At 35.2% G+C, this 12201-nt stretch overlaps 1 protein-coding gene across 1 annotated transcript; it reads left to right on the forward strand.

The window, feature by feature from the left end:
- Nucleotides 1-3115, forward strand: LOC116032149 (G-type lectin S-receptor-like serine/threonine-protein kinase B120). The gene is made up of 7 exons (XM_031274575.1): nucleotides 1-156; nucleotides 312-485; nucleotides 579-721; nucleotides 1899-2109; nucleotides 2202-2439; nucleotides 2528-2678; nucleotides 2810-3115. Exons 1-7 carry the CDS (start codon nucleotides 15-17, stop codon nucleotides 3113-3115), a joined length of 1365 nt encoding a protein of 454 aa, XP_031130435.1. The 5' UTR covers nucleotides 1-14.
- Nucleotides 3116-12201: the final 9086 nt, after the last annotated feature.

Here is a 12201-nt window from a genome sequence, read left to right on the forward strand (position 1 = left end):
GAGACTGCAATGAAATGTGTGTCAAAAATTGTTCTTGCAACGTCTACGCTACACTTGAAGAATCTGATGGAACAGGTTGCAAATTTTCGTCTTCCACTAAATACCAGTATGCGGCTTACGGCGACACTCTTTATATTCGTTATGCAAAAACAGCAGGTAAATATGTCGTCCATCCTTTTTACTTGCTTCGTGCATGCTTCAATTTTAATTTCCTTAATTAGCATTCTCGATCATAGCTTTAATTTGTTATCAACCTAATTAAGCTACTACATACTTACTCAATTGCTTCAATTGAATTCAATTATCTTAAGCAAATCAAATCCATGCTCCTCCACCTTCTCCTGCTGCATTGACAAGGAATATGTCACACCACATGATGAGAACCACAACCATACTTGCTCTTACACTAATACTGCCTGCGATCACCCTTGCTCTGATGATTTTCTTAGTTTGGTATTCAAGAAAATGTTGCACTTGCTTCATAGGTACGCCTTTCTTTTAATATCTCAATTTATCAATTCATATTGTTTCTTAAGTTTGCCTATAGCCCGCCTAATCAGCTATAAGTGTTGACACAGCCCCTATTGTGCAATCCACGCAACAACTTGTTGGTCATGATGAGGAGTTACCTTTCTTCCATTTTAGAAGCATAGAGTTGGCCACAAATTATTTTTCTGATGAAAATAAACTTGGTCAAGGAGGATTTGGCCCTGTATACAAGGTATGAATTATATTCACATATTTTCCTCATTCACATATTTTCTTTGTTTTTGCGCTTTAGGATAGAATGATGGAAGTGAATTTTAATTTGTTCACCTTTAATTTGACTTTGTGAGTATAGTAGTATTTTCATTCTTAATGCTTTTTTTTTTTCATTTTTATTCGTGAATTAAAATTTACCACTTTTAGTCTTTAGACCCAAAATTTCAATTAATAAAGCTAGAAATTTCAATTCCACATTTACTTAAGGGAAACAAAAAAGAGAAGAAAAGCCCATTCAGTCTAAAAAGAGTTAATAATTACCGATTTGGTCCCTCGACTATTTGGATTTCAACACTTTGGTCCTCGACAATTTTTTTTGCTCAATTAAATCCTCGACTTTGAAAAAATTAACCGATTTGGTCCTCCGTTTATTTTGGTGTTAAACTCCCATTAAATCGGGATAAAATTGGTAGTTTTGCTATAGTCAAGGGACCATTTCGGTAATTAATTTTTGACTGAAATGTTACATTGACTATAGTAAAATTACCAATTTGGTCTTGATTTAACGGATATCAAATGATAAAATAAACGGAAAACTAAATTGGTTAATTTTTTCAAAGTCGAGTACTTAATTGGGCAAGAAAAATTGTGGAGAACCAAAGTGGTGAAATCCGAATAGTCGAGAGACCAAATCGGTAATTAACTCTTCTAAAAATTTCAATAGAGGTTTTTTCTACATTTAGTCTCATAAATATGATGACATTTCTCGTTTTTTTTTTTTTTTTTTTTTTTTTTTTTTTACAACGTTTGCCCCATTATGACTAACTTAAAATATTCCAGTCAATAGTAGCTAGAATTAATTAAATGCTAAAACTCACCAATTTCTTCATGTCACAACTTATCTAAATGCAATATACTAACCATACAAATAGGTCTCTTTGTCGTATTTTAGTCAATTCAACTTTTCTTTCTTTAATTATGTTTTAACATTTTCTTATAATTTTTTAATTTAATTTTATGTATTTTATATGAAAATTCATTGAATTTACTATCATTGAATTAATTATTATTATTATTATTAAAAATTGAATTATAATTAAGTTTAGTAAAACCTCATTAAACAATACGTATAAATTGAAACGATGAGAGTAGATATATTTGTGGTTAATTAATTAAGATCAATTAGTTCTATTCAGGGAATATTAGTCAATGGTCATGAAATTGCAGCAAAGCGGCTCTCAAAAATGTCAGGACGCGGAGTTGAACAATTCAAAAATGAAGTTCTATTGATCTCCAAATTGCAGCATAGGAATCTTGTTAGACTTTTGGGTTGTTGCATTCAAGGAGATGAGAGGATATTAATATATGAGTACCTCCCAAATAAAAGTTTGGATTCAATTCTTTTTAGTTAGTTTTCTTTATTGGTTTCCATCGTTCACCCTATATTTCTCTTGCTTGGCTCCATATATTTATGACTGCATGACATTGCTTTTATATAGATGCAAGAAAGAAAGTTTGTCTTGATTGGGAAAAGCGTGTCTCTATAATTGATGGGATTTCTCAAGGGCTTTTGTATCTCCACAAATATTCAAGACTAAGGATTATACATAGAGATTTGAAAACAAGTAACATATTGTTAGATGTTCACATGCATCCCAAGATTTCTGATTTTGGAACTGCCAGAATATTTAAAGATAGTGATTCTCGAGCAAGCACAAAAAGCATTATTGGGACCTAGTAAGTCAATAAGAATATGTTTTGAATATCTCTTCTATTCTATATTTTTTTTTCATGTAACTTGTAGAACAATTTCATGGTAAAACAGTGGTTACATGTCTCCGGAATATGCCATGGATGGTTGTTTCTCGGAGAAATTAGATGTTTTCAGCTTTGGAGTCATGGTAATGGAGATTGTAAGTGGAAAGAGAAACAATGGCTTCTACAATCCAGATCGTGTTTCAAATTTACTTGGTTATGTAAGTATTACTCTATGCATAAATTGTACACAACAAATTAATTTATGTCTAAGATTCTTTTATTCAGACATCTCTATTTTAATTTGAGTAATAAGTTTTTGTTTCTAACTCTACCTTTGAATGATCATTAGGCTTGGGATTTATGGATAGAAGGAAAAGTTTCTGATCTAATAGATCCGACAATGGACAAAATGATTTCAGTTATTGAAGCAACAAGATATATCCAAGTAGGCTTGCTATGTGTTCAAGATAGTGCGACGGATAGACCAACTATGACAAATGTGGTATGCATGCTTCGTAATGAATCAACAATCTTACCTATTCCTAAACAACCTGGTTTCTCTGCCATCATTGGCTTAAAATGTGCTGATGCTGCTAATAATTCAAACCTTTACTCTATTAATGAGGTCACAATTACAGAGATTGAAGGTCGATAGGAACTTGTTACAAATCACTCTTATTGTTGTGCAAAGACTTTTTGGGTCAATTTTGATGCTAAATAATTATAAACTTCATCAAAGATTGTGACATGCCTAATTGCAATTAGACATCATTTCTTTGAATGTAAAACTTTTAAAATAGTTTTCAAAAACTACATATTGAATATTAAGGCATGGTTGTATTCATGGAGAACATCTATCTTTGCCTTTAATTAGCACTATATTGCATGACTCTAGGTGTTGACTGCCCTAGAAGGCAGTCGCACGCAAGTATATATACTAGTCTGCTAGGAATTTAGAGGTTCGAGGGCTATACTGTTGTATCCATTGGAATTATTGAATATTGTTAGTTGGGTTGTGTAAGCATGAATACATGGAGAAAGAGAATAATATATTGACTCTGTATATTGGCTTACAGTGAACTAAGAATTTCATAGCATATATACATAATTGTTTTAACGGTAAAATAAAATAGAAAAGGTAGGAATACATATATAAAGCTATTTACCTAAAAAGATTCACTAATAATTTGGAAATAATATGACTAAATATATACATAATTAATATAGCAAATATTCTTTTACACTTCCCTCAAGCTCAAGGGTGGTACATGAGCTTGGAAGTGATTGTGTTAAATGGTTGAGGAAGGAGGCTCTTCGTAAATATGTCGGCTAATTGTTGATGGGATGGAACAAAAGTAGTGTGTAGCGTGCCATTGTTGATTTTCTCTCGTACGAAATGGCAGTCGATTTCCACATGTTTAGTCCTTTCATGAAAAACGGGGTTATTGGCAATGTGGAGAGACGCTTGATTGTCACAATGCAATTGTGCAGGATGAACTGGTATATCTAATTCTGAAAGGAGTAATTAAAGCCAAGTGATTTCACTTGCTGCATTGGCCATGGCACGGTATTCAGCTTCAGCAGAGGATCGTGATATTGTTGATTGCTTCTTTGTTCGCCAAGATAGTGGACTTGTTCCTAGAAAAGTGCAATATCCCATAATTGAGCATCGTGTGGTTGGACATGAAGCCCAATCGGCATCACAGTAGGCATGTAACTTTAAAGAGCTATGTGTAGATAATAGAATGCCGAGATCTAGGGATCTTTTGAGATAACGTACAACCCTAAGCGCGGCTTGCCAATGCATGTCACATGGTGCAGACATGAATTGTGAAAGGTGATTAACTGCATAAGTGCATGATGTCTGGGTGAGTGACTGTGAGGTAGAGCAGGCGACCAACGAGTCGTCTATATGTGGAAGGGTCTAGAAGAAGTGCACCTATGTTAGGAGTGAGTTGGTGACTAACCTCTATAGGAGTTAAGGCGGGTTTGCAAGCCAACATTCCTGTATCCGAGAGAATTTCAAGTGCATATTTTCTTTAATTCAAAAAAATTCCAGTAGAGGCACGTGCAACTTCTATCCCAAGGAAGTACTTCAATGATCCCAAGTCTTTGAGTTGAAATTGGTGCGCTAGGTACTGCTTGAGGATACTAATGATTGTCGGGTCATTACCTATGATAACAATATCGTCAATATAAACAAGCAGAATAGTTAGAAAATTTCAACGTTTGTAAGTGAACATGGAATAATCTGCTTTAGATTGTACGAAACCAGCATTGGTTAGGGATGTGGAAAAAGTCGTGAACCATGACCGTGATGCTTGTTTGAGCCCATAAAGAGATTTGTGGAGACGACAAATCAGATTCTCCCCCTTGCACTTAAAATCTGGAGGGACTTGCATATATACTTCTTCATGAAGTGTTCCATGAAGGAAGGCATTAGAGACGTCAAGTTGATGGGTAGCCCATCCTCGTACGGCTGCAATGCTAAGAACTGTACGGACTGTGACAAGCTTTGTGACAGGAGCAAAGACATCGGTGAAATCAAGACCTTTTAGTTGAGAGTATCCTTTTTGCTACCAAGCGGGCTTTGTATCGCTCAACAGAACCATCAGGTTTGTATTTGATAAGGTAAACCCTCGACATCCAATTGCGGATTTACCAGGAGGTAGAGTTGTCAAAGACCAAGCATTGTTAGCTTCTAGAGCATGTATTTCATCTTCCATAGTTCTTTTCCACTTAGGGTCAGTCCGTACAGCAGAGAAAGAGGATGGCTTAGATTCTTTGGTGATGTTATTGATAAAGCATAAGCGACTAGGATTGTATGCTTTAGAGTCAATAAAATGAGAAATGGGATATTGTGGTGTTGTAGACACATTGCATATGTAGCTAGAAAGATAACTGGGAGGTTTATGTTGCCTTTGAGATCGTCGAAGCGGGGTTGGTGGTGGTGGTGGAGAATTGGAGCACGATTGTGCATGTATGGGTGAGTTAGGTATGTAATGATTGCTTTCAGGGAAAGATGGTTCTGGAATAGCAGGTATATTTGTGCTAGGGATAGTGTGTTCATTAAGGTGTGTAGTAATTGGTGTGTTGTGTGCTTCAATGGACGGTATAGGTAGTGGCAGTATGGGGTTGAGAGTTGATTGCGTAGATAAAACAAGTTCATCTTTAAAAGGAAAAATATTCTCATAAAAAACAACATCACGACTCACAAAACTTGTTGAGAGTTAAAGGTCATATAGCCTATAGGCCTTTTTACCTTGAGGATAACCAAGGAAAATGCAACGCTTAGCTCTAGGATCAAACTTATTAGGATGATGTTGTATGGTAGATGCATAACATAGGCAACCAAAAGCACGTAAGGTAGTAAAATCAAGGAAATGTCCAAACAAGACTTCAAAAGGAGTTTTATTTTGCAAGACAGGAGTAGGGGTACGATTGATAAGATAAGCATCAGTTAAAACACAATCACCCCAAAATTTAAGGGGTAGTCCTACTTGAAAACGCAAAGCACGTGCCACATTAAGAAGATGACATTGTTTGCGTTCAACAACCCCATTTTGTTGGGGTGTGCTAGGACAACTGGATTTTTGTAAAATTCCATATTGAAGTAAGATATTTTGAAAATCAATTTTTGTGAACTCAGAACCATTGTCAGAACGAAAAGTTTTAACGCATGTATTAAAATGATTCTTAACATATGCTAAGAAACGAACAAGCAACAAAAAACATCAGATTTATATTTCATCATAAAAATCCAAGTAGCTTTAGAATAATCATCAACAATAGGTTAAAAATAATGATGTCCAGTCCGGGTAGGAGTAGAATACTTACCCCAAATGTCAACATGAATTAAATCAAAACAAGCATCAGTTGAAGTATGACTTATAGGAAACGATAAACGTGTTTGTTTGGACATATGACAAATATCACAAGGATCTTTAAAATCAGCACAACCTAGTGTAGAAATTAAATGTTTAAAAATTGAATGTGATGGGTGACCAAAACGAGAATGCCATGTACTAGCAGTGATGGTGGCTAATGTAGTGGATTGCAGTGTATCACTAAAGAAATATAAGCCATTGCGTTCATGGCCCCGACCAATCTCCATCTTCATTGAAAGGTCCTGAAACACACAATAATTAGGGAAGACAATGACAATGCAATTTGAATCTTTTGCCAATTTTTGCACAGATATCAAGTTAAATTTAAATGTAGGGACATATAAAACATCATTCAGATGAATATTCAGAGATATACGAGTATGTCCAATACCACATACAGGAATTGCATTACCAGTAGGAACATATATATTGGTCACAATATTATTATATTTAGGCAATTCAGTAAAAATAGATAGATTGAAACAAACATGATCAGTAGCACCTGTGTCAATAACCCATTCATTTGAAATATTGAAAATAGAAGTTAAAGCTAGAGACTTACCAACGAGGTTTGCTTTAGGCTCCTTTACCTCTTGTAGCAACCGGATTAATTGTTGAAGTGATTCGGAAGGAATAGGCGAGGTTGATTGCGCCGTCATAGGTTGACTATTAGTATTTCCGTTTTTGTAAAATTTGTGCCCGGGAGGATATCCATGGAGCTTATAGCAAACTTGTTGTGTATGACCAAGTGTCCCACAATGAGCACACCGGGGTCGTGGTCGATGGTTACCTGGACGAGATGTGGAGGATGATGCATGCACCCTGTTTGTAGAAGTTTTGTTGGCAGCAGCAGTAAACTGAGGCATAGAGGATATATGAGATTGCAATGGGGCTGGTGCATCAATGTCAATCCGGGCTGCCTGAAGAGCTGAATGATCCACGGAATGTTCATAACCTTCACTCTGTACACGTTGTGATTCATCTTGAAGCAACAATGAGTAAGCATTTTTAACAGTTGGAAGGTTAACATTAAGAAATAATTGGCTCCGTGGTTGAGCGAAAGTGTCTCGAAGGCCCATGAGAAATTGCATCAATCGGCGACGCTCCATTTGTGCAATATATTCATGGCGAGCAGAACATGAACATTTAGGTGGAGGAACCAATTGGTTTAATTCATCCCAAAGTGCACTCAAATGATTGTGATAGTCAGCTATGGATGCATCATGTTGAGAAAAGGTTGCTATACGCTTTTCAATTTCGTAGATGCGAGGTCCATTCGCGGTAGAAAATCGTTCCTGTAAATCTGTCCAAGCGGAGGCAGCGTCAGTGGAATATAGGATTGTGTTAGCCAGGGACGAGTGTATGGAATTGAGGATCCATGACATCACCATGTTATTCACTCGATGCCAATGAGCATGATCAGGATGGGCAACATCTGGCATGGGAAGGGATCCGTCAACAAAACAAAATTTGTTATGCCCTTTAAGGGCCATTGTCATTGCCCGTGCCCAAGGATTGTAGTTATCAATGCCGGTGAGAAAATTGCTAACGAGCGTGGTGCCCGTACCATCAGAAGAGTGGAGATAATAGGGATTTTCGACATCGAAAGGGACAATGGAGGGTTGTGGTCGAATGACAGTACCAAGACCAGTGTTGATGGTGGATTCATCCGGATTAGTGCATGCATGGAGAGAATCTGTAGGTGGAGTTGTAGCTATCTTTGGAGACTGTCTGGAATGTAATGCCAAAAAACAAATCAATAAAGATGAAGCATGGAGAAATTGAAACCTTCTGATACCATGTTAGTTGGGTTGTGTAAGCATGAATACATGGAGAAAGAGAATAATATATTGACTCTGTATATTGGCTTACAATGAACTAAGAATTTCATAGCATATATACATAATTGTTTTAACGGTAAAATAAAATAGAAAAGGTAGGAATACATATATAAAGCTATTTACCTAAAAAGATTCACTAATAATTTGGAAATAATATGACTAAATATATACATAATTAATATAGCAAATATTCTTTTACAAATATCAAATAAGTAATAGAATATTAGACAATCAATGTTTAAGAAAGTGCAGTGCAACAACGAAAATAAAGAACATAGTATTGTAAATTAAGATGCATGTTTTCTTGAGTGAATCGTTAATATTATTATTCATCATTCAATCTAATCCTTTTATTTATATATATATATATATATATACATATATATATATATAGAGTGAAACTATATGTCCATTAATAATAAAGAGATATTAGCGTAATACTTTCTCTTTTTTTTTTTTTTTGCGACATGGGAAACCGCAATCAGTACCCAAGGTATACAATGAGTAAATCTTGCCCTATAACCCTAGTTGGTTGGCAAATGAATGCAAGCTAAGGAAGTACACCAACCTAAGTTGTTCATAGTTGACTGGTTTGAACCAAGAAGACAAATAAATTGCTTTTGTTGGAAGTCAAATTTGTAACATTGTGATTACTATACCTACAACTTGACCAACTTAGTTGGGTTGTTCTGGCCATTTTTAATACCAAAATGGTTGTGTCTAACAGATAATCATGCTACTAATTACGGAGTACAATTTACTACAAAACATATTAATACTTTGTGGTGTGCTAAACTATATAACTCCACATAGTAATAGAGATTAATGTTTTAGATGGACTACCATGAAAACTTAAATAATATTTGGAGTTGTGGAGTTATAAATATTATTTTAGTTTGGTAGAAAGTAAATTGAGAAATATAATATTTAAAGTTGTGGTTTCGGCCTCATGTTATTAAGGATTCGGCCTCTTTCATTTGTTGCCGTAATTGAAGGATTCGGCTTCATTCTTGTTTTGCTGAAATTAAAGGATTCGGCCTAATTCCTTTAATTTGCATTTGTGGGATTGAAGCACGAATTCATGCATGCAGTATGTATATATATTATTTTATTCTTTTGCATGGGATCTTGGCATGCATTGGAGATTTGGAGTAATAATTTTATATACATAAATATATTATAATATATTACATTATAATAAATTCGCATACGAAGGTACATAACTTATGAAAAATGTATATTTTCTACATGGTTATGTAATTATATTTTTCAAAATTAATATATCTTTTAAGATATATTTTGTAGAAGTTGGAGTTTTGAACTGCCGGTAAGTAACTTCTCCTAACCGTCAAAATATTTCATATAAATATTTTGGGGAGATATCTGAAAGACACAGACAATGAACATGCAATTAATTTGCAGGACACCAAGATATTTCACAGTCTTACAGTTCTACAGAAAATTCTTAAACAAAGCAAGAATTTCATTCATCTTTTTGTATTACATAAGATTAAATCTTGAACCGCTTTTTCTAAGGGAGATTTAAAACTTATAGGAAACTGATTACATGCTTGAAGATATTTGATGATCCCGTTTAGTTCCCTTGTGTTTTTGTATTTTTGGAATCTCAAATGTATTGCAGATGTAACATTTCCAATATTAAAGTGGTGCAAGTAATGGCCTTCAATAGCCATTATGTGGTGCCATGTAACGGAAACCGTTACCTATATTGATGGTTCTATAGGTATAAAAGGGATAGGTCCCTCACCGCTCAGGTTACAGACTACAATACATACACCATCTATTTTGAACCTGAGTGCAAGTGGGAGACACTCTGCAGAAATACACAGACAATCAAAGGCATCAACAATGACAATCTTAAGGACACTATGGCTGGAGGTCAGTACAGTTATGTGTATTAGTCTTACATTTGGTATCAGAAAGCCTAGAAATCTCTGCCTAGTTGTATATTGCATGATATATATTTTCCTGGATATAATTTGCAATATATTTTTCTTGAAAATCTATTATGCCTATTTGAATGCATATAAATGTATAATTTCTTACCTGTATGAATTGTGCAATAGTTTTGCATTTGAAATTATATACAAACTTTGGTATCACTGTATTTGTATACATTTTTTTCCGCATATATATTTGTATACAAACACTGTTTTTTCGAAATATAAAAAAAAGGGGGGGGGGGGTGAAGCTAGGGGATTCTGACCGACGAACCGTGAAGGATTGGACGGCCGCCGGTACATCCCCATTTCCTTTTTCTGGCGACTACGACTGCCATTGGGCGGCGATCGCCGGTGGATTTTCTCTTTCCAGCGAAATCATAAAAAAAAATTAAAACCTGTTGGATCGGCGGACGGGCTGCGCCGTTTTCTCGTCAATCAGGCGGAGAGTCGGCGGCGGCGGTGATGCTGCTTCCCTCCTTTCTCCGGCCACGCCGGTGATGGACGCAGGAGGCGTCGCGGCGGCGCTAGGTCTTGCGTCCGGGTGGAGAACGACGGTGAGGAGGCGGTGGTGCGATCGGGCTTCCCTGCCTCGATCGCTGCGTGTGAGGAAAGCAGTTGATATGTTAATGGGAAGAATGTTGGATTTGTAGCCATTAACCAGGTAAATTATGCTATGGACTCGGGTCTACCTTGCAAGGTGGACTCAAGTCTATATTCACAAATTTAGAAGTTTATATTTACAATTTTAGATTTCAATATATAAAATTACATTACTCAATATTCACAATTTTTGAACTTTATATTCATAATTTTGTTATATAGATTTAAAAATTGTGTTATACTATTGAACATGGAGTTTTGATCTTGTTGAATATAGAGTTATAAAATTGTAAACGTAGAGTTATGAAATTGTGAACGTAGAACTATGAAATTGTGAACGTAGAACTATGAAATTGTGAACCAGAACTATGAAATCGTGAAGATGAAATTATGAAATTGTGAATTGGAGTTATGAAACTGTGAACATGGAGTTATGAAATTGTGAACATAGAGTTATTAAATTATGAATATGGAGTTATAAAATTGTGAACATGGCCCCCGATCCACCTTGCAAGGTGGACCCGGGTCCATGGCATAACAATTTAACCACATATTATTCTGTATCTTAGAGCTTTGAGAGGGAATAAGGATTATGAGGTTGAAGGTGAGTATTTAGTTACTCCCTTGTTCCTTTATCATTAATTACAATCTCCTTGAACAAAACATTAATAATTTCCCTTCTGTTTTGAAGAAATGATTCTCATGAAATGAATATATATTTTAGTGGTGATTTTATAACTGTCACACATCTAATAACTGTAGCTATTATAAAGTAAATTAAAATTTAGGCCCTGTTTGGTAAATAATCAGCCTATCAGCCAATTTTGACTTATTTGACCACTATTAGTTGTTTGGTTAATAAGTTTTTTTTTTTAAGTCCAAAATACTAAAATTCAAAAGGCTACTCAAAGAAGCATTTTCAATTAATTTTTTTAAAAAAGAAATTATATCAAACAGCTATCTGCTAACAGCTAATCTATCAAACAACTTTTTACAATCAGCTAGTGTTATTAACTAATCATACCTTATAACCCAAACAATTAACGCAATCGGCTAACAGCCATTTACCAAATAGGGCCTTAAAATATTTAATAGCAGTTTTGTAATTGCCGCTAATAACAAAACATAAGTAATACTCTTAATTAATTACTCGTGGCAGTTCTAAAACCGTTGATAAATGAAGCCAAAACTACTACTAAATAAGTCAAATACACAAATTTGTGCGGTTATACAAATTAAAATCGCTCCTAAATTGTTCTTGATACATTATTTAGTCACAATTCAATAATCGACCGTTGGAAAATGCAAGCATCATGGTTTGTAACTGCCGCTAAATGTCTAATTTGGTGTAGTGTATAAGGGTGATGTTGCAGGCGGTACTGGTGCCTGGACGATCGACCTGAAGAGATCGGTCCATTTGAGCTGTGAGAGACTGCTCGGATCATGGGA

This window comes from Ipomoea triloba, chromosome 10 (assembly GCF_003576645.1).
Source record: "Ipomoea triloba cultivar NCNSP0323 chromosome 10, ASM357664v1".
Lineage (NCBI taxonomy): Eukaryota > Viridiplantae > Streptophyta > Magnoliopsida > Solanales > Convolvulaceae > Ipomoea > Ipomoea triloba.